Genomic DNA, 27,909 nt, shown 5'->3' with positions numbered 1-27,909 from the left:
GAATTTCTAAGGCTACACGTCAAGTGCTAATCGAATATCGACAGATCTATTTATTTTAACGCAATTTTCATATAGTTTGGAACGCGTACAATATGTTTCTATAATGTTCAGGTGATATAATTAATTAGAACATTTTTTAAACAATTATTTTGCCCGAAAAACTTGAATTTCTAAGGCTACACGTCAAGTGCTAATCGAATATCGACAGATCTATTTATTTTAACGTAATTCTCATATAGTTCGGGACGCATACAATATGTTTCTATAGAGTTCAGGTGTTATAATTAATTAAAACATTTTTTAAACAATTATTTTGCCCAAAAAACTTGAATTTCTAAGGCTGCACGTCAAGTGCTAATCGAATATCGACAGATCTATTTATTTTAACGCAATTTTCATATAGTTCGGGACGCGTACAATATGTTTCTATAAAGTTCAGGTGATATAATTAATTAGAACATTTTTTAAACAATTATTTTGCCCGAAAAACTTGAATTTCTAAGGCTACACGTCAAGTGCTAATCGAATATCGACAGATCTATTTATTTTAATGTAATTCTCATGTAGTTCGGGACGCGTACAATATGTTTCTATAAAGTTCAGGTGATATAATTAATTAAAACATTTTTTAAACAATTATTTTGCCCGTAAAACGTGAATTTTTAAGGCTGGACGTAAAGTGTTATTCGAATATCGACAGATCTATTTATTTGAACGTAATTCTCATATAGTTCGGGACGCCTACAATATGTTTCTATAAAGTTCAGGTGATATAATTAATTAGAACATTTTTTAAACAATTATTTTGCCCGAAAAACTTGAATTTTTGGGCTTGACGTGAAGTGCTAATCGAATATCGACAGATTTATTTATTTTAACGCAGTTTTCATATAGTTCCGGACGCGTACAATAATTTTCTAAAGAGTTTGCCAGAAAATGAAAGTTTTGAAAATTGATTGAAAATTAACAGGTAACATTACATATAATATATTATAATTTTTAATTTATTAAAGGGGATTAAGTATGGAGTGAAAGTATGTAAGAGTGATATTAAGAAACATGAAAACATAATATAATTACTAATTTGTGTTTAGAGAGAGAGAGAGAGGGGCGTAGGGTGGAGAGTGGGAGAGCGTGAGAGATAAAGACGAGGATTAAATAAGAAAGTAAAATGTAAGAGTAATATTGAACAATATGAAAATAATATAATTAATATCATTAATAATATAATTAGTAATTTAGAGAGGGGGAGAAGGAGCGTGAGATAGAGAAGGGCATTAAATATGATAAAGTGTGTGAGAGTAATATTACAGAAGAAAAAAAAGTGCAATGTTCAATATAAAAATGCTAAGTGGCGCGCGCGAAGCGCGCGCATTGTTGTGTTCTAGTTTGAACTAAATTGGAGATTGGTCCGTTTCGGAAGCTAAATTATTTGTACATATTTGTATGTCTGAGTTTGTCAGGTATTAAAAAAATTATGATAAACATTTATAAAAATATTTAAAATAAATATTTATACCATTATTATCAAAGAATATAAAAAATATTTCAAGTTTATATACCACTAGACACCACAGACGCGTGCTTCGCGCACGCTACTTAACTTTTTATTTTTTACCTTTTAAAAATAAATTACAACAATAAATGTATAGATAATATTTATACAAATTTGACAGCTGTCAAAATTCAATTGCAATGACAGCTACTCTTGCAACACGAAGTAAGCGCAGCGAGAGAACCAATTGGCATCGCGGAAAAGCGACAACAATGATCTTCGAGAAATGCGAGCAATCGACTTTACATGCTTTTTTTTAGATAGGATAGGAATAAAAAATTATTTGCACTGAAGCTAAACAAAAGAATCTAAATCCTACGATTGTATAACATATAACATTATAGTCATTAAAATAAATATATTACTATACTAACAATTTAATAAAATAAACTAAGGCAGTTGATATAATCGATTTGGTGTTATAATTTTGTATCAGATTCTATCACTCTCTTTTAATAAAATCGAATCAATCAAGGCCAGCGCGAAGCGACAGGTGATTCCGTTATCGTTCGGTTAATGGCGAACCTTCCTGAAGTGCACATTCGATGCACCTGGCACGATCGCCAGAGGGAGGAAGAAAACAGGATCAGCTCGTTGAAACGGACAAGAGGGTTCAACATACGAGCTACATTATATCTCGCGGACCTCGGGATCATCATCGTTTATCATCGCGCCTCATCATCGTCCGACGCACCGTTACGCTCGCGTGCCTCTACCTGCATCGGTGTCCATCACGATTTGCAATTTCGTTATTTTTCATTAATCTTTGTTGTGAAGAGAAAGAAAAAGGGGAGAAAGAGGGAGAGCGAGAGAAAGAGAGATATGCCTTCTTTGCTCTACTCGACGCGCGATAAAATTTATTATCTGTACATCCTATCATATTTTCCTATTATATCGGCATAATTTCTCATTACACGTAGAAAATAAATTTGAATAGAAATAAATATTATTGATTATGATTTTTCTTAAACATTTATAAAAAGTTGAGGCTTGTTAACAAATTTTAAACTTTTTTATTTTTATTTTTGGGAGTCTCCCAATTCGTCTCCCTATTTATTTGTACGTTTGTGAGGCGTTGACAATAGTATTACATTCAGGAATTCGTAATAACATTTTCATTCAGTGTGAAGATTTCGTCAAGTTAACATAATTAGTGAATTATACTACACAAAGATAACAGATCCTCCTCGGACATTCTTTAGATTTCTTACAGAAAGGAATTTTTTTGAGAGATCCCTCGAGTCTTAGCTTGAAATTAAAGTCACCAAACATTGAGTCGTGAGGGGAGGGGGAAGGTAGGAGGGATGAGAAAAAACAAATTGACAGGCGAAAGAAGAGAGCCTTCGAAGCGTAGTATGTGCGGTTTGCGTGAGTCACGGCCTATTTGGGACTCGAGCTGATCCCACGGGATTAGCTTGCGGGGATCCGCGAATGTAGAGACGAGGGGGGGGGAGGGGGGGAGCACGAGGCAGATCCTCCCCGTGCTAATTCGGCGCACGTGCGCGAGAAGACAGAGGAGAAAAAAGTCCGCTGGTGACGGTCGAAATTGAAACGAGCTCTCGATCGCCGTTCCCGTCAATTAGAAGCCTGATATTATCTCTGCTGTGAACAACATCCCTCGTACGGTGGAAAGGGGAGAGAAAGGGATATTTATTTCGTTTTCTTTCCTTCTTCACTCTGTAAACGTGCACTACGTTCCGCTCTAGACTTGTTTTGCGATCGCGGTAAAAAGAACGACTAACTTCATTACACGACGGCGTGTAACAGCTTGTCTCTCTCTTTCTCGCGTAGCATCGGATCGGCTTTACTGCCGGCCGTGTCCTTGCGCCCGCGAGGAAAATTCATTTATTTCCCGCCGCATCTCGCCGTTCTCCCCTTCGTTCGGAACTATATTAATATCAGGCGGAAATATCATGGGGTGTGACAGGTCCCAGAGGTCGTATTTTTTTTTATAAATGGGCGCCGGTATCATTATTTTTTTATCGTGAAAGTATCCACATACGTAAATCTGTATTTGGAGAATCTAATGGCGCTAAATTAATTTGTGAGCGCTGTGTACGCTCTGTCTTACAAGGATATATTTGCCAATGAAGGAGACGCTAGAGACGACGAGAATCGGAACGCATTAATCTCATCCCGAGTCAAGGATTCTGGCCGTCATCCCCCAAATCCGGACGTCGCTTTCCGTTTCACGGATGCGCCGTTGTGCTCAATCTCCAATCGTCATAATCTAATCTCCGTCTAATCTTCTAATCGAGATAAAGGGAAGATCCATCCCCGCGCGATGTATCGACTGCTAATCGGCCTGGTAGCCAGGATAAAAGGCGGGGGATGCGATGGATGTAACACGTGCCAGTTGTCGAGCTGGCTGCTTCGACAGCTAGTCGATAGCGGAACTTTCCTTGAAAAAGGTCAGGCTTAGTCATCGAGGAAGCTTCTAAGGGCTCTTCTAATCCTCGACAGCAGCCTTTTCAGGCTGGGTCAAGATGTAACTTGAACTCAAACCGCGTATCTAATCACTTCTACTCTTCCGTTCCGCTTAGGCTCGATTCGCCTTTAAAGATTATTTTTGGTTCTGCACGACGTCAGAGTAAATTTTATTTGATTAAAAAGTAAGAAGACTGATAACGATGAAAGAATTTGTGGTAATAACGATCGGTGAGTAATTATCGCTGTGCACTTTTATGCGTTGATGCAAATACGAATTTTGCCTCAGAAGATTCGTCTTCTTTTCGTCGAAACCGAAGCGAGCCAGTCAGCTTTTTCGAGAAAAAAAATTTTAAACTTAATAAACGAGTGGATAACACTCATAAAAAATAATAAATTATATTAAATAAAACAAACTATACAATATTGCTTAAATTATTCGTAAAAAACGACATTGTTCTTCGATTCTCCTAATATATAAATATTCGCAAAACTCGATCAAGCAAATGTTTCTCTTATTTTACTTAACATTCCAGGCAATTTTTACATCATTTTTTTGCATTGATTATTCTGTAACGAGACGTATGCATTTGCATTATCTTTATCTCCTGCTCTTCGCGAGAAGAAAAATTCCATCTACGATAAACGAAAAGGGGATCGAAGTGGCACTCGATATAAAAAAAAAGCAAAAATAAATGTTCGACAATCTGAGAGAGTCGTTCAAGGGTAGATCGCGCTTATCGCGCTTATGTGCTATAAATGTTCTCTTAGCTTCACATCTACGGGAACAGCTCGTACGTACACTCACAAATAAATTCTCGACACGCAATATCGCGTTCCGTTTCACTTCCGCGCGTCTCGAGTTATGGTCCAGATAAAGCCCGAGAGACATTTTGTGAATTACATTGAGGGCGAAAAGAGATTTCTCGTGAAGGGGCGAACCGCACAACCGATTTTAAAATTTCGCAAAATCGAAGGCAAAGCCGAGACGAGCTACATTTTAAAAATAAAGAATAAAATATGAAAAATAAACGTGATACAGTTTTACACATTGAAATATAGTAAGATATATAACTACGGGGCCGTAGTTGTTCCAACTTCTTGGTAAACTTACCTATCAGGTAAGCATGTGTCTATCTTGATTTTGTTCTTAAATAAATAAAGACAGACACATATTTATCTGATAAGTAAGTTCAAAAAGTTGGAACAACCGGCCCAGCCGTTAGGTGTACAAACAAATGAGCGCATATATGGATATCTAATGATGATAAGTTTAGAATTGATCATCGCTGTTGTTACCCAATCATCTCGATCAGCCAATCACGCTCTAGTGTATGTGTGTGGCTGTGTGTATATAAAATGTAGACACGTGAATGTAGACGTGCATCGCGCTCCTGGTGCATGAATACCTCTACGTGCCACGCACGTGCACATTGCAGTGATTCTCTCGTACAGCACTCTCGAAACTAAGGGGTCTGGGGGATTCCGAGGAGACTGCAGCGCGGGAGTATACGAGCTATAAAATGTTAGTACGAGTGTTTCCGTACGTGAGCGAGAGGATGCAAATTGCAACTACGAACGTTACTTATTGTTAATTCTGAACAGCGTAATTTTCAAACATTATAACTGGATATAATCTGAATTATAATACGGAAGTTGTCTCGGAAGTTGTAGAATTATTTTCGAAACATTATCCTTAAGAAATTTAATTAATTAGTAATTTAATTCGCTTTTTGTGAAGTATTGGGAAAATTTCAAAATTCTATTGTCATCATTTTTGTGTAATTGTCCAGAGCTTTAAAAAAAATGGATAATCTTAAAAGCAGTTTTTCAAAATCTTTTTAAAAATTATCTGCGCGCACGCGTTTGGAATTGTATCCTTACTGTTGAAATCAATGATCACCTTTCAAACAACGGTCGACGTTTAGCATCGTATCGATCGGGTCGGTCGTTCCTTTTGCATTCCCACGTGGGCCGATATTGTCTTATCTCGGGCGGAAGGAGCAATGAAAGAATAAAGAAGAGGATACGTGAGCGCTGCACGTTAGTGCCAGTGCAGTGAGTGAATGAGTGCAGTCACGACCATTGATTCTCTCGCATGAAATTCTACGTAGATATAATTTCTGTTTTCACTCAGGATATTCCAGAGATTTGTCTACCTGAAATCTTGAATATTACAAGGAATCTTTCAGCGGTACAGTATTTTCTTATAAATTTACTTAATCTCTTATAAATTTATTATGTTAAACATTCTATCACAATTAATACTTTTCCAAAGAATTTTTTTACAAATATAACATTTTTTAAATTCTTTTGTATATAATTCTTTATAAAGATATATTTTTATTATTCTTGTTGTTTCTATTTCTATTATCTTCGCAAAAAGAAATTCTTCATAGACAGCGTTGTGTTTTTCAATTCAATTTATGTTACATAGATTGGAAAAATATTAACATAATTAAAGCGTCGAGACAGCATTCATCTCTGATTCTACTTCAAAAATTTGTAGCGCATTGCTGTCACTAATATCGCGACAGATCGATCGTCTCTCGCGATGAATCATTCTTGTGACAGGCGAGCGAATGCCCAGTCACGTTTTAACCCCCCTAAACTGTCTGTCTCTTTTCCTCCTCCTTTGTGCACCGAATAAAAAAAGGAATCGAATTTATTACGACACCCCGTGACTGGCGGTTTCGATAGGGCCGCTTCGAACACAGATTCGATCTTTACTTGCTGGCGAGAATCAAATGAATGTCTTTGTTTAATCCTGAATGACATTTTGCTTTTATCTCGAAACATTGTGAAACCTTACTGAATCTGTACAATTATAATCTTTTATATAAACCGTTGTATAATCATATAATTTTTTAAAGTGCACATACATTAAATATACAATTTTAATAATTTATAAAATTTATAAGGCTATAATTTTTATTTTAAGATGTAAAAATAAATTTTTAACTAATTTAATTTCTATTACGACTAAATAATTTAAAGTTAAATGATACATATAAAATATATATTATTGTATAATTGATACGTTAATAGACTGAGCAAGAACTTTTTGTCGCTAAAGAATTAAAGATATCGCAATGAACAATGCACTGATTAAACGAGATGGATATAGTCGTATTAAACATAGTCACATTAAACACGATAAAAAATTGTGTTGGTCATCATAAGATTTTTACATCATCGAGCTCACACACATTTTCATCCCCCATTATATGTCAACCACATTTGTGTCACATAGTACGTAATTGAAACAGTTGACGAATTAGGGCACTTGTGACTGCTGCAAATCACTGTCGAGCGAGTCAATGAAGAAAACCGATTGCTGTTATCAAACTGACGCGTGCAGTCTCGAAATGACAAATCGCGAAAGAATTGAAAAATTTAATCTTTGTTTTCTTATTTATTTATTTAATATATATAACAACAATAACTTTTATATATGTATATATAAATTAAACAAAAACGAATAAATTTTTTATGTAGTTAATTCTATTAATTCTAACTTATGATAACTTTTAATTTTATAAAATTATTTTGATTGCTCTTAAGATATTATTTTCAAATTTATTAAAAATGTTTAAAACTTTCTAAGGTTAATTCAATCAGATGTAAATAAAATCACTAATCCTCTTTAAACTCTAATGTTTAAAACTAAAATGAGGTTTAAACAGAGTGTTCTATAATTAATGAGGAGATGATTTTACATGGAAGAATAAGTTGAAAACGTAGAATAAAAATGTTTTCTTATTACGCATGTACATAAAAGTATTAGTTATCCAAAATAAATTTAGCTAGATATTTTATATTTCGCGTGTCGATTGTGCTAATTTTCAAATTCCCGATTATCTCAAAAATCAGACGCATCAAATGAAAAACTTTTATTCTATATTTTCGACTTATTTTTTCATGTCAAACCATCCCCTTTCCGGTTGTACTATCAGTAACGTAACATGCTTTTAGTATTCACAATTAATCACGGGTATTTATGTTTCGAGATATCGCTCGCTCGGCGAATTGCGTACCGACGCGGATTATTTGACAGAAACAACGTCTACGATTACTCAGGAATAGCGAATCGGGTGGTAATATGAGGTAACGGATTAATCTTCTCGCTCTCGGTAAACATGGACGGTTTATTTTGTCTACGGTGCGCTGCACCATTCGAACTCACATGCAGCGAGCGGGACCCTCTGCAACAGCCGTGCGACTGTGCGCATTTAATGAATGCAGCCCATTATTATCGTCTTATTGAGGCTCAACCAACGACAATAAGTCTTGTGTTGGTACACAGAAACATCAGCCATAATTTTTCGCTCTTATCCTTTCATATTAGACTCGATATTTAAAAAATTGAACAGATTGTTGCACATTAGAATATGGACAAAGTTTGCTATTATTATCGACATTATTCTTGAATTTACAGAAATATTACCGCAATACAATATTTTTATTAAATTTTTTTATTTAGAAAATTAAGAAGATTATATTATTTTGGATATTCTTTTCGTTACATACATGTTGCAAATAGCAATATGCATATAAATAATTTATAAATGTATAAATAATTTTATGAGACAAATAATTTTATGATTACGTGTAATACCTTTCTTAATAAAATTGTATATAAATTGTAAGTAAAATATTCTAACGTTAATAATTCTGTATATTTTCTTGTTTCAGGAGGTTTAAAACACGGAAACGGCGGCGTAGGCAGCGCAAGTAGTTCTAGAAGTACCAGTCCAAGTCAACAGCAACCGTCTCAAGGTGGTCTCTCGTTCATTCCGCAACCTAGGAGTCAGAATACAAATCGACAACCTACGGCTACCACGCCAAGGTAAAATCAACATTGAAAAGATAGATATTTTTACGTATAAATGTTAATAATTAAATTTTATTATTTGAAAAAGTTTTAAATTAATTATTACACTGAGAAAAAATAATTGCAGTAACCATATCACTAACATAATTTAATTATTTTTAGACCTAATCATATTTTTATAGTTATTCAATAATATAAATTATAGTTTATTTATACTATATTAATAAAATTTATACTATATTAAAGTTTTCATAATTATAATATTAGCCTATGCAACGTATGATATGGTTGTCATAACCAAAATGGAGATTTTTATATAGTTGTATTATAAAACAGTCACTATAGGTACACGGTTATTATTATCATATTACAATAATAATTACTATAAAAATAATATGTCTGACTACAATTATTTTACTATGCAATTATAGTCGCAAATATCACATATATTTTCTCAGTGTAGACAATGAAAGTTAATAGAAATATGAAGATTTAAGAAATATAAAGATGTATTTGTAGCTATATAATTTATTGCAAGATTATCATATAATCTTAAATATTTTTATTTAAAATGCTTGCTTTTTAATAAGAAAAAATATTTGTGATTTTAATTTAAATTTATAAGTAATCAAAAAGCTTTTTAGATATTTTGTGTTTTTAATTTGAATTTTTGTAATTAATTTGCAGCCCCCGAGCATCTACAGTAGGCCGGCCTAACGGAGGTCTGAGGCCCCAGCAACAGGCCTCACCGTATTCTGGAAACACTGCCCCGCCACCTCAGCCGAACAAGAACTCCGTATTAGATAAGTTTAAACTTTTCAACAACAAAGATAAAAATCAAGAGCGAGGGAAAACTTCATCGGGTGTCTCGAAACGCACTTCCAGTTCTTCCGGATTTTCCTCAGCTCGATCTGAACATTCGGACAGTTCAACTTCCTTGTGCGATCAAAGCAAGGCCCAAGCCCAGGAATCACCAAAGAGTCGCGCATTGAAGTCAAAACTGCAATCGGCTAAACCGGCGAAACAGGCCAGCCCGAAGACAGCCAGGAAAGAGCAGAGCAAAGCCCAAAGCAAAATCGCGCGTACGAGCAAAGGTCTGCCGATCTCTACAGAGAAGCTAACGACGCCCTATAATAATCCGGTCATGGAACAAGATGTCAGAATTACCAGTAAAAGCATTGGCGTCAAATTACCGAGTGATAAGAAAACGCCTACTCTTCAGGAACTGGTGAAGCAACCGATAGTTCAACCTTCGAAACCGAATCCCTCCGTTCTGACGCCTCCTAAACAAATTAATCTTCAAGACACCAAAAACGTGAACTTGAGAAACGAGCTTCCGACGACGAAACTTTCGCCTAGATCGAAGATGGAGCTTCCAGGCAAGATATCGGATCCAAAAATTTATTTGCAAAGCATGAAGCCTCCGCCAAACGGCCTGAACAAGGACTTTGTGATGCAGAAAGCAATTCTGGCAAATACCAACGGTATCATCAAGCCATGTGAACTGGGAGAGACGCTTGTTCACGAAAACGATACTTTTGATCGCACTCTAAGTATGAACCAAGCGAACTTATCAGACGGCAAGGATCACACGGTAAAACAAAAAGAGCCAGAAGTTTTCGAAGATAGTCACGAACAGCAATTAAGAATGGAAAACTTTGACTCGCCATCGAAGAGTCAAGTGCCGAGTCAAGAGAAGGTTATCTGCGAGGAAAAAGTAGAATCCGTTGATGCACCTAACGACAAACAAGACTCTCTGATGACCAATCCCGTGAATTCGGCAGCTGACGAGAAGCTAGCTAATGCTGAAGACGGATCGACGAGCACGCTTGCGCAAAGCAATCTGAACTTTGGGTCCAGTAAACCGTTAGCAGGCTCAAACAGTCCTCTTCACGGCCCGAATCCGGCCGGTCTCAGTCCTGGTTCCAGCATCCCGAAACCTACCGCACTCGTAAAAGGTACATCAAAACCTTCGAAGGACAATGGCACGGTCAGCGGAATGCCAACGACAACGAAGCCGAAAAGCGGCGACGCTCTTCATCGCAAACTCGATCCCAACACAGTAGCGATGGTGTCGCCGATGCCGAGTATTTCGGACCTTATGTCCGAGAGTTCGCATAGCAATTCTAACAGCACCGGACAGAGTAACTCGAGCGACAGTAGCGTCATTTATAGGCCAAGCAGCGAAAGCGGTAGCGAGATAAAGACGATCCCTAACCGCAAGATCGACACTACGTTTGAGCAAATGGAGAAGGTCAGTGTTGGGATTTTTCTCAGACGATGGCTATCGAATAAAACTGTAAGATAATTATAAGAATACGTGTACATATTTGTAGAATTGCTTTAAATTTTAGTCAAAGTATTAATTTTGAAAAAAGTCATTTATTCTTTAAAAAAAATTAAGCAAACTAAGCAAAATATAAAAATACAAATATGGAATTTGTCATATCAGATTATTCAAAATAAAATCAAGTTTAAGATTTGACAGATATGAAAATCGAAGCACAAATATAAAAATGATTTAATTTTCTTTACACATCTTCCATTTTATTTTTTTATTTTTTTTTGAAGGTGCTGTCGGAAAGCTCAACGTGCGGTGCTCTGGCAGACGATGAGGCCGAGATGACCGTGAAACCCATGCAACCTCTTCTGCGTGGGTACACACCCGGAGCCCGGGGCTTGCAAACTCTGCCAAGCCGTGCCACGGCCCGACAGTACACCGTCCTGCACTCGTCGTCGCATCATCATGTCGGTGGTCACCACGACTACGCCGACGTAGACGTCGCTTCCGGTTACCTGAGCGATGGCGAGGTGCTCCGCGGAGGCGGCATGAGCGTTGGCAGTAGAACTCTTTCAGACTTATGTGACGGATACATGTCCGAAGGTGGCGCGTCTCTCTATGCTCGTAGGATTAATCCTTCCTATGGTCACGAGCATGACAGGTAAGTCCTTGTATATTTTTTTTCATGTAACAATTAAAAAATATTAACTAATTGTTTTTGATAAATTTTATTAGAAATTTATAATATTTTAACATGTATTTAGTGGTATTATATATTTTATGATTAATATATAAGAACATTAAATCTCTTTGTTCAGATTATATAACATAAAATATTATAATATTTAATTATTATAACAAAATATAAGATTATGGTCCCAATTATGCGTTAAATCCTAATTATTTACAAAATTAAGTATTTTACAAACATTCATGAAATTAATAAAATTACAGAAAAACATTTTTACATTTTTTGTAATTATTGCAATATGAAATCACATTTTTAATTGTTGATATTTCGAAAAAAAGCACACATTTATCTTAACAATGTTTCTAATAAGCTCTCTAAATACTTTTATCATTGTATACAACAATTCCTTGAAATTATGATACTTTTCATAATTTTAATGGATTGTTTAGTACACTGAACATAAAATAACATACATTTAAAAACATACGTAAACATTTATTAACATACATTAACATTATTTAGTATTTAATTATGCCGACTCATAGTGAGAGCTTATACATAAACATCTTTCCAAAATTTACAATCGATTTATTAAATATATAATAATATTTCTTTGAAATTATAATATTGTTTACATTGAAATTAACAACTTTCCAAATGTTTGCTTATTAAATTAAACGAAGTAATGAACAGTATTTTAATTTAAATGGATGTAATCTATAATTGGGATCATCAACTTATTATTGTTATAATAGAGAAAGGTTGTCAATATTAATATAAACCATCTGAAACGACATTCCTTTATTTCTTGGAAAGTCAACATTGCACTGTATTAATATTGACAAGAACGCGATCTGCAAGAGATGATTTAAAAAATAAAAGTTTATTTACAACTTTCTTCTATAAAAAAAATCTAAAAATAGATTTAACTTAATCACAAAAAGATAAAACGTATGATCGGAAAGCATTAACGAGTTTAAATTCTATTTTCGATCAATTTTATGAATTTATAATATTCTAATACTGTATATAGCACGATATATTACATTTCATAATTAATATGTTAAAATTTAACTCTTCTCATTTAAATTGTATATATTATCATTATTATGAAATAATATTAATGTAACAACAAATTAATTTATTATAATGTAATACGCTTAAAATAGCATTGCTTTTGAATTCTATTGATGTCGCAAGGAAACTAAGATTATCGAGATCTCAAGAAATCGTAAACAAATCAAATCGCGTCGAAAAAGATATTTAGGAAGCTTTGTCGGAGTGAACTTTGCGTTTCGTGCAATTCACGATACGCGAGAGACGTCGTGAAAGTTTATTGGATTGCCAACCTGGATAGATCATTTTTTATCGAATGAAATATGGATGAGGAAAGTGCGAAAATGTACGATGTTCGCCGCGCAAGAAAGCGACGATAAATTAGTGCAGGCGACGCCGAGCGCGCGCCGAGTATTGATCAAGAAAGCTCAGGTCTAAGTCTCTTGCGAGCTTTTCGGTGAAAAGCCCGTCACCCTCGCGCAGTCTTACATCTCCCGGTCTTCCGATGCATCATATTAATCTTCGTTAAAATCATCGCTAAGATAAATAAAATTTGCGTTTGCATTCACGATTGTCGTGCGCCACTCACTTGAACAAAATTCCTTTATAACGGGAAATAACTTAAAAACAATCGTAACTTAAAAAATATTTGATGTTATAAAATGCGGAAATTGATGCGAGTGAAATTTCGCGATCTTTCACAGTTAATCTCATTTCATTTATTACCCTCGTGCGGCTACAAATCACAGCTTCTGCCTAACCTTCTGAATGCATTTAGCATAGAGGCACTTTCTATTTTAGACAACGTTTAAACGTTGTCCGGCACACAAAGTGGATTCGCGTCGTGACTCGTTCATTACGGTTCCGCCACACCCGTGCCGCTCTCACCGTGTTTGCAACGAGATGCTCACGACTGACCGAGAGAGAGCTTTATTATTAGCAAAGCTCCGGCCTGCGTACATCAAATTAAGATTTGAAGTAGCAAACTGAATCCATTAGAGAAATACGAGGATGAGACGTAGGTGTTTTTCACGGAATGCATTTTCCCGTGCATTGATCATACCTTTTATTTTCCGTGACATATGAACTTCTTGCGCGTCCGTTACGACTGGATATTATTTCAATCTCTCTGCACTCAAAAAAGAAGTGTTCAATCTTAAGATATATAAAGATATTTTGTTTCTGCCTTTATTTTTTAAATATTTAAAAACAGAGACAGAAATAATACATTTTAATATCATAAAATTCAATCTTTTTTTTTTTTAGTGTACGAGAATTCTGTCATCAAATTTCTTTTCTGCTCTTGCATTTCTAGAAATTTAACTTTCTTAAAGTAATCTTCCTTTGAATTAATTAAAATTTATGCTTAATTCAGTAATTAAAATTTTACCACTTCGATGGTTTATTCGCGCTGTTTGCACGCGTGTCGAGCAAGTGAGTCACGCGTTGCTCACGAGGTAGATATGACTGTCACGCGGTCCAACTATGGCCTCTAATTAGGCAAAATTCACGAGGCTAATTCCGGAGACGCTTCCAATTACTCAGCGCTCCGTGGACTGCTTTTACCGCGATCGAATTAAAGCACGGTCAGTCATTCGATTAATCCACCGAAACGATTCGCAAATATCCGCAAACATCCTCGATCTCATCCTGATCGGTGAAGTTAAATTTCGTGAGATAGAAAACTCGCAGAATCCAATATGAAACGTAGTTTTAAAGTCGTCAATGATACAAAGAGACATTTTGAAAAATAAAACATTTTCAAAAAATTTACTTTTATATGGCCTTTAAAATTATAACATTTTGTTTATAATATTTTTTTCTTCCTTTTAATGTATTATATACGCTTAAAAAAACACAAAAATCGATTTTATTCTAGATGTTTCATTTCTTTAACGTACATTAGAGCACCTGTATGAAGATAAATTGTCTTCTATTTTGATTGACGTTATTGTATAGAAGAGGGAAACCCTCGCGTGTATTTCCTTATAAATATCCAAATATATTACACTGTATCCAATTATTAAGAAAGAGTTTCACTCAGGTGGTATCACGCGCTATACAAGGTGTTGTTTGCTATAATACGCCCTGAAAATGCGCCTCAGGATACGGCCGACCCCCTTCGCCTAACTTGCTTCAGCATAATCGAGCCCGTAGCGCGTATCATCCGCTTGAAACCCAACGCGCTTTTCAGAAATTCAATATACTCAGTCGTGAGACCCTTCCACGACCCTCATCGCTATCATCGAGGAAAACCCCGTAGAACCTACAACAAAGACGTCGAGCATATTCCGACGATTATCGCATGGTTTCGCAAAAGCCTCCTCTCTTCGCCATCGAGAAAATCGATCTAAATATATGTAAAGATAAAAGAATCGAATATAGCTATATTATGCACATAATAACCTGAAAAAGAATAGTATTTTTAGCGGAATATTTTCGTTCGTAATTTATATATAAATTGTGTAATATATATATTTAACATGTATCAAAAATTGCCGATAATAACATGTTTCCTATACTCTCCGTTAATGTGTCGGAATTAATTGATAAAAGCAATTCAATTTAAATAGGACTGTCTAAAATATTAACAAATCAATAACACGATATCATTTATATTTGTCTTTTAACTGCATTGACTCTTATAGTCATTTTTATTATTATTGAAAATTATTAATCAAAATTTGTTTTAATTAGTGACATAGATGCACCATACTGTTCAACGATAAACACATAACTGTGATGTCATTCTGTGATGTTACCTAACTTTGGGTTACGTCTTTTGAAGTGAAAACGCGCTCCCATTTAGCATATGATATATATTCTCGAATGCGCGCGGCACGGTTAGAGCGACGACGACGCGGCGAACGAGACTGTGTATAGCGTATGCAAAAAGATAAGCGCCTTTGTCCGTTCTGACAGCAGCCTCTCAGCATTGTCCTGCGACTCCTTTCCGCGTCGTAGAAGCCGATCGCGACGTGACGCTTGCCTTTTCCTCGCCCTCATGCAGTCTGACGATGAGATGACGATGCCTGTCGCATATCATTCTGGCGCATCTCGTTGAACATGCGCCAGATCTTTCACACAAGGCACAAGTTTAAACAATGAGATTATATATAAAAAAAAGCTTTCGCGTCCTTACGCACGCGCAAGAAATTAATTTCAATTTATACTCTTCAACACGTAACAAAATTTATGTTACGAAACATTTTTTAAGAATTCAATTGTATGCTTAGCTTAGAAATTGCTAATTTTGAATAAAATTTGAATATTATAAATATAAAGACAGTACGATGGCAATTGATATTTGTGATAGGAAAAAAATTCTATAAATAAATAAATAAATATAACAATGTTAACATATTACATTTGGTTTAATTAATAAAACATTGGCATTAGCAACAACTTTTTATTACAGAATGAGAAATAATTTTAAATAATTAAAGACAAATTTTAATAAATAATTTTTTATTGTAATTATTTGATAATACATTATTTTAGTTGATACGTCCGTGATATAAAATGTAACCGTTTTAATACGTTTTACAATTACATTACAGAAAGATATATATTATAATAAATTTATATAAAATAGATATACATAAAATAAATTTTTAAGTGAAATACATATTTACATTGCACTTAATTTGTTAATTATAATATAACATTTTTTATTTTAGAAAGAGCATGGTAAAGAATTAAATTTTATAATATGATTATTTATTACTAATTGCTAAAAATTAATTTAACATAAAATTATCAATTTTTTTCTAAAATATTAATTGTTTATTAAAATATTAAATAAATTAAATTAATCTTTAACTTGTTTTAATTTACACATTAAAAAAACTAGAATTTGATGTTAATATGTACAGTCATTTTATAATTATGTGGTTATATATATATATGTGTATGTTATATATGCATGCGCGATGTTTCTACATCGAGAGGTGTTGTAAACTAACAATGTATGTATTCTCGACTTATATCATAAATATTCATATCATATTGTCTTGTAAACAACTTCAAACATTGTAAGGTATATTGCACAAGTCATTGAGTACTATCAATATCAGTATAGATTATAGATGAATATATCGTTATATTTTAATCAGTCTTTTTAATTAATACAGAAATAAAATTAAAAAATTAAATTCTATATTTCTTTTTTTTTTTTTCATAAATCTGTTATAGCTACTTAATATCTTTTCTAATCCGAACATCTGGAATGTTTACATCTTAGCATCAAGATAAAAGCATCACAGAAAACATTTTTACTGATCCAAAATTTAGACTTATCTTTCATACGAAAATTTCAACATCCAATTTGTATAACAAAAGCAAGTTACGACTTACAAATTTATAATGTTTATCTATTGCAATTAACTAGGGTGTAGAAGATATCCGAAATGATGGTTTACGTTATAAATCAATCAAGTATAATAAGATTTATATTATAAATTCGAGAAGCTATAGTAAATGGGTTTGATTGAGATGAAAGTTAAAAAGTACTATAAATATCTATTATGTTTATACAATACAGAAAGTTAATACTATGTTGGCATGTTACATCGCTTTATATAAATGCAACGGGCTTGTAAGCGACAGGTCACAAGTACAAGCTCACACATCCCATATATAAAGATTTTTAATCTCTTTTAAAATCTTTACTGTCTAGAAGAAGCACGCAATAAACCTTTTAAGTTGTAGTGCATTGGCTCTCTCTTTAGGTATCCCTTTATTATTATTATTATTATTATTATTATTATTATTATTATTATTAACATCATGTTTCTATAAAAATGTTTACTTTTATATTTATTGAAAAATACTTTGTTTAATTTTTATATTTATATAATATATATAGAACAGAACATAATAAACAATTTTTTTTTATTTTGTAAGAGCAAATATAGTATAAATAACTTTATATAATATTGACTTGACCTTATTTTAAATTATTATAAAGTGAATATTGGATACAATATTGGATATATATTTATATAATGTTTTTTTTCTAATAACTATTTTGATTAATATAACTTTAACGAAAACCCGCAATATAAAATTGTTAACTTATTAATTTTTTTAGCAATACTGTTATAATAATAAACTGCTTAATTTACTTCTTTTGTTTAATATTGTCTTGGTTTTCCTTTACCTTTTTCAAGAAATATTTATGAAATTGATATACATATCCTCAAGTACATATTAATAAATTATAGAATTATTAATAAATTATTAATAACTAAGATGTAGTTAATAACAATGGTTTTTAACTTGGCTGCAAAAATCACACTTTAACGTTAAAGAAAAGTGGAATTAACATGTTAATTTTTATTACATTATTTACTACATTATTTACATTACATTTTACGTATATATTTACATGAAGAAATCTACACAAAGTTGTTGAGATTCGTGAAATATGAATGCAAAGTTGATCTTCCAGAATTGATTTTATTTTTTGTCTAATAAAATAAAATAAGTTGGCATGTTTAATATATTACAGGGGATAATATATTACAGAGAATCCTTCCGTCTAATATAAATATTTTTTATTTGTTATTAAAAAAAAAAAATGCGGACGTAATTAGAGACTCTCGAGACGCTTCTCGGGACGCAAGATCTCTTCATCTAGACGAAACCGCGGCGGAGACGGAGGATATATTTATTCGCGGCGGTCGCGACGCTTGCGTGGACGCCGTGACGTCACGACGATCGATTCAACGTCGCCGCGCGGTGGCGCGACCTGGCGGTGCCGGCGCGTCATTTTCAGGGCGGTCCGAGGGGTTGCCTCGCGGCGGGGTTGCTTTCCCAACAACGGTGGCGAGAGAGTACGTGCCGAACCGCCGAGGGTGGGGAGTGTCGTCCTCGTCGTCGTCAACGTCGAAGATACGCAAAGTTTATTTCGTACCGGTTGATAATTTTCGCGCTCCCGGCTTCGTCCGCGATAAAAACCGTCTCTCGGGGTAGTTTCTTTCGGTCTTCTCGGTGTGTGAACAGTGTTCTGGAGTGGCGAGGGTGGAAGACCCGGCAGGGTGCCCGGAATCCGTTGGAAGAAACGCGGCGGCTCAAGTTGAACGGTAATTTCATGTTCCTGTTTATACGAAGCTTTCTGCCGGTCGAAACGTTAGCTGAATACCGAGGATGTGGCGAATAAAATAGTTGGAACGGCAAAAGGGAGGAATTCGGAAGGAGCGCGTTCTCGACATATCATTTCGGATAGCATAAATATATCGCGTCTTCTCAAACAAAGCTTCTTTACGATAAGAAAGGAACTTTAAATCTGATTAGAATTCCTTATTAATTGAGTGTAAAAAAATATTGATCCTGCAATCTGAGTCTTTTTTGACAAACGAAATTTTATTCTCAAATAATTTCACAGACTTGTTCAAATTTTTATTGAATAAAGGTTTTAACATTTGAGTTAACTTTGGTAATGTAATAGAGATGTTTTTTTAAGTCTAGAACAGGAAAAAAATTAAGATAGATATAAAAGACCCAGACAAATCACAGACAGAGAAAGTTAAAATATAACTGCAAATGAAAATTAAAACTACCTTGCCTTATTATAATTTTTAGCTGTAATTAAAGAAACACAATGTGCAACTTCGACAAAGCTCGACGAGAACTTTTTTCTGAAAGTATAAACGATTTAATATTTGTCGTTTATTTCCAATCTATTATTTCCCAAACGGTTTATAATAATTTGATGCAACAAATTGAACAATACCTGATGTAATACATTTATAAGTTTCTCTTTAATTACTTTAGCTATCTCGCTTTTGTAACGCTTTCAGTTGATGATTTTAAAATTGCGGGAGTTTTTCAATACAGCTCTCTTCCTTTTTTTTCTATCGAGTTCTGTCACAAAATACGAGACAATATCTCGAAGCTAAACTTGACGTTACGCCTCGATAAAACTTATGCGATGTCAAGAGAGATCGTACTTTGCTAGACACACTGAGAAAGAGATACTTGAAGAATTATTTGTGGGATACAAATTTATTTCGTTGAAATAAATTTTTATTTGAATATGGCAAAATAAAATTTTACTTCCAACAAATAAACCAATTGGTAAGGAAAAAATATATATAACAAAATATATGCTCACAGAAATATGTATGTTTTATGACGATCAAATTATTTTATGATCAATAAATTTTGAAGAAAACTTTTTAAACGTAATGTTTACTGATATTTTGATTGTCTTCTTTCAATATTTGTTTCAGGTATTTGAAAGTTAGAAATTTTTAAGTCGAATTTGATGTGCAAAACTCAACTTGTTACAAACGAAAGCGTTACAAATTATGGATGATTTGAACAAAATAATTTTTTTTTTATCAGTTTATAATCCGTTTTTCCTTCTTGTTTCTTCAGTGACAAATTAAATTAAACTTGTGCACAATACTAGGATTACATTGACATCTTAGGAAAGTCAGAGGTCTTTGTTTCCCCGCGTTCAAAGAAGACGTTCGCGAGGTAGCCTTTCCTCGAATTTCTTCCGCGTTCTCCGTCGCCGGCAACTTTTTAATTATTGACGCTAATTGTTCTCGTAATCAAGAAGTTTCGCAAGTAACGAGTTCAAGAAATGACATTCGAAGTTTCCGCTCGCAGTCCAAGTTTCCTACGAGAGAAAAGTTATCGCACGCGTACTCGAAAGTTGCCGTTTTAATTCCGCCTCCGGTCGGATGACTCTCTGCAAATATTTAATCTGCACAAAGCGATCAGCGAGCTTATCGATCACAGAAATAGAAAACAATTCGAATGTTAATGCAGCGAAAGTACTTTCTACTGTAATAGGAAAATATCTTTAGATCACTGAGAGAGAGAGAGAGAGAGAGAGAAAGTCTTTTACATTTTATTTCCTTAGTATATTAAAACTTAAAAATATAATAAAATTAATTTTAAGTTAATATTAAAATTTATTTAAAATAAAATTACAAATTATTATTTACTCAAATAAATTAAGAGATAATTTACGAAAAGAAACGAAACGGAAGAAACGAAGATTCTTCTTTTTTAGCAAACACTAATTGAACAGATTCCAGTAATTACGAGAGCTATCCTGACTTCTGGCGTGACAGTTTCCGGGTGCTGCCGTCGAAATTTCATTTAGCCCTTTTTTCTTCTCAAGATGTCGAGCTCGTGAATCAGTTTGACCCCCGACTTGGTGTCGGAGTTAAGCACGTTTTTTTTTACGAGACGCATTAACCCCCGACTGGCCGCTGTAAGGGCAGTTAAAATAATGGCTTTGACCTAAAAAGGCACGTGTAAGATATAAATTTATGAAACTTGCTGTAAAATCGCGCGAGAGTTTCATCGTGTTTATTATTTCTTTTATTTCCAGCACGACCATTTTAACCCTTTCTCTAATAAGACGGGTTTTCTTCGAGATACTTAAATTTTGTTTATTTAAATTGATAGATGTGTACAAATTACGGTTTTTTTTACAGAATTGAATTTCACTTCTTTATTCGAATTTAAATTCAAACCGAATCGATAAAATTTTATCCGAATCGAATAGTTAAAACATAACTTTTAATTAATAACCTAATTATTGTTAGGTTGAATATTAATAAAAAAGATTTTTATGCAAAAATATAATATTGCTTATATAAAGTCACTTTAAATATGAATTTATAAAATTGACGATATATATATATATATATGTGTGTGTGTGTGTGTGTGGGTGTCTGTATGATATGATTCGTATTTGAAACCTCTAAAACCTGTAACCTACTACGCATTGCGGACACAGATCGGATTTGGATTGCAAACTGCGAATTGTTGATTGACCAATCAGATGAAAGTGCTTAAAGATCCGGATTTGGAATTGCAAAATAGATGCACCTCTGTTTATGCAATCCGTGATACGCAATTCATATCAATGAATATTGAAATTCGGTAGTTTACAATTGACTAGCTATCGTTTGTGTACCTATATCTTTCATAACTCTACGCAATTATAAATATAGCAAAAACGTTTTTCCATCTGAATTCATAATTCTTCTCATAGATTTGTGAATTTGATTTTGGATTAAATTATTGGTTTTTGTATTCTGCAATTACTTCATCTCAGGAATCATTATTAATGCGCAAACACTATTGAATCATTTTAATTATACATATGTATGCACATCTACATAAAGAATATTTTTTACGAATTTTATTAGTTAAAACATAGCATTTCTGTTGCGAGAAAGTTTGTTTTGTCGAAACAAACGAATGCACGAAAAATACCTACGGGCAATTCTCACACAAAAGCATTAGAATTATCTGCTCTTCGGGATGCAGGATTAATAATTATTATCACCGTGATTCACAAAATCCATGGAAACGTATAGATATACGGACCTCTCATCAATATACGGACAACACGTTAAAAAAATATTTATGCGTCTCGTGGATTACAAATCCAAATGAATAAAGCCATCGTATTTTTTTTTTGTGCTACCGCACTGTTGTGTTTTTTTATGTCAAATTGGCAAAAGTTATTGCTTTGATTTAGTTATTTAATTGTTTATCTCCTGTAAAATAAAAAGTAAGATAATAATTGTGGATAAACAGAAAATGCAAGCTTTTTGCTAATTTGATATTTTATTTATTAGTGCTCCTTTTTAGACCAATTTAAACAATAAAATTCTAGTATTGTTATAAATATAAGCATACATATTTATCATATTGTGCAAGTGAATTATTGTTCTTTGCAACTTGTAAAAAATAACATTGCCGTAAGAGAAAAAGTCTGTACCAAAAGTAAAAAAAAAACGAGAGATTCACACCGTGGTGGGAAAAGACTATTTGAAACAATCGTTGAATAAATTTGTATTTTAATAAAATAGCACTTACGTAGCTGGAGAATCTGAAAGGACAAAAACTAATAAAATCTCGTCACATTGTACAATTAAACCCCTATTCTGCATTTCGTATAACGACAGCGAGTAGATAAAGTCAACGCACATACTTTATGCCGCGTGGAAAAGAAGTATTTTAAGTAACGATAAAAAGATCTCCTTTCTGAATACTAAATGCCTAAATTAATTTTTTTCCATTGAGAAAATAAAATGTATGTACGTTAAGTGCAAGTCCATTTCACAAATAAAATTATATTGGATTATTAATTAATTAAAAATGTTTTGGCTCTCTAAAAATTATTAAAGAGATTTAAAAACTGTAGATTTCTTAGGTTTATTATTTTTTTTCATAATCAACAAAAAATTTTGATCATATCTTATGCAGCAAAATGACCCTATTTTGCTGTAACTTTAGATAAATAACTTATAAATGAGTAAATAAATCCAAATAAACTTTTGCATAAATTTATTAGAATTTTATTAATATACTTTAAAAATTTGATGTAATTTATAACGTTACTGTCTAAAATTTTGCAAATAAATATTACAAGAACGTGATTTTATAAAAATCAAGAGTAAACAAAAAATTAAATATACCAATACCGTGCTTAAATTTTACACAAATACTCAAACATAATAATAGGACAGTATGAAATTTTTATAGTTTGTGCAAAATTTTACATCTTTCGTAATACTTACAACACTTGAAAATGTGACATATATATTCTTAAATGATCAATATTTTTCGAATAATAATGACGACATTTAATTTGCATTGATTCGTAGATACGCGGGTGGCTCACGACGAGAGCTGTCGGGGGTGAAGGAACTGGTGACCTCGAGGCGGGTGCAGAAGAATCGGCCGTCGGGGATCGCGAGGTCGGATGGCGGCTGCATCGGGGGCGTTAGTCCAGGAAGCGGTGGCGGCGGCGGCGGCGGCGGTGGCGGCGGCAGCGTCGGCATCGGCGGCGTCGTCGCCGGCGGTCTTCTAGGCGGCTGCAGCGGCGGGAACGACGCCTTGGCAGAGCTCACGATCGAGGAGCTGGCTTCCATTCCCGCCGGAAATCACACCTCCGCCAATCACACAGGACATCCCTCTCATCACAAGGTCAGCGAACTCGCGAATTCGAAATCGATAGCGCGCGGTTTCAGCACGAGGGGGAGAGAGAGAGAAAGAGAGAGAGAGTGAGAGAGAGAGAGAGAGAGAGGAGGGGGGAGAACGCGACGGGCGTTCGGAAATAGCTTCTATTAATTCTTATTTTCCAATTATTCGAGTCACGATCTGGTTAATAGCTGTTGATGTCGTTTACTTATTAATATCCTCCCTTGCTGAACAAGAATTCAGAATTCTCGAAATGGAAATCTTCCAATTGACGATGTAAAAATCCGTTTCAGTTTTATTTTAATACTATATTTTAATTCAATTTTTATTTTTAATATAATATATATTTATTTTTTATATATCATATTTTTAATATATATTTTAAAATTCTGTAGAATCTTTTACTTTTCTCAATTGTTTATTTTACTTTATTATGGATAAGTATCTATTTTTATTTATTTACCTGTTAAATGAAAGTTGAAACTATTACGATTTTTTATGGAAGTTATGTTTTTGATTTGTTCCTTTTTCCTAATTTTTTTTTCTTTTAATTTATCTAAATTATCATTGAAATATTTTTGAAAATATAATTTATTATAATGTATTTGTAATTATTAGGAATGTAATCTACGTGCATATTGAGTAATCATTGACTCACTGATAAAATATTAAATGACTGAAGGGATTAATGCTGACAGTGGCCAGCTATATTCTCGATAATTATGGGAACATTCGTATAATAATAAGCGGGTACCCAGGTTAACGTGTTTATGTATATTCATGGATGTAGATCAGTCATACAATGTTAGTCATATAGGAGTGTTTCATTCAGAATTATCCGATACGTTTGCCATTTTGATGCATATTGATAAGAAATTTGCCATTCCTAGTCCAATTTAACTTAAATTTAAAAATTTTCCAAGAAGTATTTAAATTTCAATCAAATAGGGAACTTCTCTCGGTGAGAAAGGTAAAATATTTTTAATTACACTTTATCGGAGATATTAATCATTGTTTTCTATACAGGATTACTTGAAGCATAGAGCATAATTTTTTGTGACAATACTCTTGATCGATATCAAACTTATATTTAATTAATGCTCATATGGATGTAGAAGGACAAGAAGCGATGTGTGCACAGGCGTGATCCGTAAGCCTACAGAGAACAATCGAGTCACAAAGCGTGGAGCATGTGTGCGCGTCAGCTGTTGCATCGCGCAGCTGTCGTGTGCTGGGTGCTCCACTATCGAAAGAACAATTTTTTTCACTCGCGGGTCACTGCAAATTGCTATTTTTAAGCGCCTACGCTTCTCCGCTTTATTATTATCAGCATGTAATATTATTTTTCTTACAACAACAGCCTGACTTAATAATCTCCAATTAACAATCCATAATTAATAAAAGAAAAGATATAAACATGATTATAAAAGTCAGCACAATTATGAGAGAATAGATACGTGCACAAATCGAAAACTGAAATTATTAAAATCACTTTAAATCTTTAAAAGCGAAATCCATATGTACACCACGGTAGATCAGTTTATTATTCTATTTAGATTTGAGAGATGAGGCTTACGCGAATACATGTATAAATGTAATATGTTCGATTTGTTCTCAGCAAACTATCTGTTCACTTTTCTAAAGCTCACGGCCAAAGCATCCTATTCCTGACAAATAAGGAAAAAAAATCTTATGTTGTTTTTTTGGAAACATGATCACTTTTCTCAATTCTCTTATGACGATGATTTTTTGCAAACTTTCTCACATTGTCTGTTGTTATCCTACTTGTTTCCGACCCGTGAGCTCGTTTGAGTATACAAACGATAATCGCCAAGTTGCGCTCGATATTTTTCTCGCTTCGAAAAGTTTTTATTAAAATCCTCAGACATGCGTGTATACGCGCGTGGTAGAACAAAACAAAAATGGAAACTGACGTTTCATTATTACACACAATTTATGTTTGTATTTATTTATTATTATAATTGATTTATCTTTCAGAGTGGAATTAATGTTACAGTTTTTGGAGGTAAAAGATATTGTTCAAAAAATGAAGTATATAATTACGAATAAAATATATGAATATGCGGCTAACATTTTTACATTTAAATGAAAAGTCAAAAAGGAAAATATTTGAGAGTGAAGAAACGCGCGAAAGAGAAGGAGAAATTAGTTACACGCGTCGCAAGCAGTTATGCAGCCGGGTCACGGCAGGTCGTCGTCGAATAGAATCGATATTTGCCGAGCGAAATAATAAATGTTCCTTCTGCTTTTTCGTTTCTCCTCTACTCTCTTTTTCTTAGAGAAAAAGACATTCAACCGAAACAACTTACGTACGAAAATACCTGCAGTGCTCGAAGTCTAACCGGGAAATTTAATCAGTCGAGAGATAAAAATAATTCGCGCAAAAAAAAAATAGTTTTAGCAAATAATTCCGCGCGAGATTACTCATCCTAAAGAAAATTTTTTGTAAGTTCTCATTTAAAAAGGATCGACTTTCATTGAATTAATCCTTATAAAGGTAACCAATGGATAATGAACCTCTTTTATCGAGATGGGCTACGTAGAATAATTTTTCCTTCCATTAAAAGCCGACCTATTAATTATTCGTGAAACCATGCATTACGTGCGGCTGCAAATCGGCCATTTTAATAGCTTTGAAGTCGATCGTATCGATATAAACGATCCCTTTTAACGATGATTATTATAATGAAACAATATCTGCTGTCCTCTTCCGGTTCCCTCTCCCCTTAATTTCGTTCAATGAGCCACTTACCGCGACTGAATTGTGGTCTCCATAGTTGTCGAGCTCGACAATGGTCGTTAATTAAATATTTATAGCTTTGAATTGCAATATGAATTTGTATGAAATAATATATTTAATTTGACTTTCGTATATCTATATATTTTGAAGATTTTGAACAAACAAGCTTTCAATATAACTGCAACATTTTCAATTTCCACCTTTAATAAAGCTGACATTCATAAATATAAATTATTTATTTTACTTTGTTTAACTTACTAATTTAATATATATTTAATACTTATAAATTAATATGTAAAATTTAATAAGTTTTAAACAAAACAAAATAAGTAATTGAAAAGTAAAATACTCTTTGTATTATATTATATCATTTTATTTAATTTTTAACACTCGCATAATACTTTTTGCGCTTGTCTCTTATACTTGTGATATATCGATTTACTAACAATATCCAAAATGGTTTTTTAATGTTATCTTAACTCTTATCTCTTTTCTAACGAATGATATAGTAAAGAGATAACATTGGTAACTTTTTCCTTCGGGGGATGTCTTTACGTCGTCCCCGGATAATCCTCTCTCTAATCCGCTAGTCTTGGATTATCGACTTGCTCAATATCGCATAAGGCCCATTTCGAACGAAAGCTATCGATACTCGGTAACAACCCTTTTTGAACCACTTTGAGATAAGGAAATGGGAGCGTAGGGAATCCGACTCGTATGGTCCTCTTATCGCTGACCAAGGTAATGCTTCTTTTTTGTACTCTTTCGTAAATCAAATCGATTAAACGGTGACTTCAGGCGATTAAATCCGCTGTGACTTCGGAAATAAAATCCTGTCAATTTTTATAAACGATAACATTTAACATTTTAATTATGGCATAACGTAACATTCTTAAAAAAAGAAAGGTATTTCATCTCTTTTTGAAAAGAATAAATTTATTCTTTTATTTAAAAATTTATAAAAATGTTTAATTATAATTTGTACAATTTTAACCGTATATATATATATATATATATAATATATAATGCAAAATTTAAATAATACATTGTTATATACAATATTTATACATATGCACAACGTGTCTTTTAGATAATTAAAAAGTTACTTTTCTAATATTCTATAACAATAGTAAAAAAAATTAAATGTTCTTAATTTATCTTTAATGAGTAATTGCTAAAAAATACTTATTAGTTGCATACGTATCAAAAATTTATGTAAAAAATTTTAAACTTACACTACAAGTCAAAAATTTAGAAACATAATTTTTCACCTTGCAAAAAATTGAAGTGGTTGATTAAAAAAAAATAGTAGAGAAGTTTTAAAATCTGCATTTTAAACAAA

General features: G+C 33.3%; 1 protein-coding gene across 7 annotated transcripts in view; it reads left to right on the top strand.

Annotated features, from left to right (window-relative positions):
• Positions 1-27,909, top strand: part of LOC105839736 (protein sickie) — a 190,401-nt gene that overhangs the window by 115,657 nt on the left and 46,835 nt on the right. For 5 of the 7 annotated variants that reach the window (XM_036293781.1, XM_036293776.1, XM_036293777.1 and 2 more), the window contains 4 exons: positions 8,678-8,831; positions 9,504-11,115; positions 11,388-11,758; positions 23,491-23,812. In XM_036293781.1, coding sequence (XP_036149674.1) covers positions 8,678-8,831; positions 9,504-11,115; positions 11,388-11,758; positions 23,491-23,812 — 2,459 coding nt within the window. The remainder of the gene's footprint in view (positions 1-8,677; positions 8,832-9,503; positions 11,116-11,387; positions 11,759-23,490; positions 23,813-27,909) is intronic. The other 2 variants (XM_036293778.1, XM_036293779.1) reach the window with 1 other exon arrangement.

This window comes from Monomorium pharaonis, chromosome 11 (genome assembly GCF_013373865.1).
Source record: "Monomorium pharaonis isolate MP-MQ-018 chromosome 11, ASM1337386v2, whole genome shotgun sequence".
NCBI lineage: Eukaryota > Metazoa > Arthropoda > Insecta > Hymenoptera > Formicidae > Monomorium > Monomorium pharaonis.
Note: the sequence above shows the minus strand (reverse complement) of the source record. Positions and strands in the feature narration are given on the sequence as shown.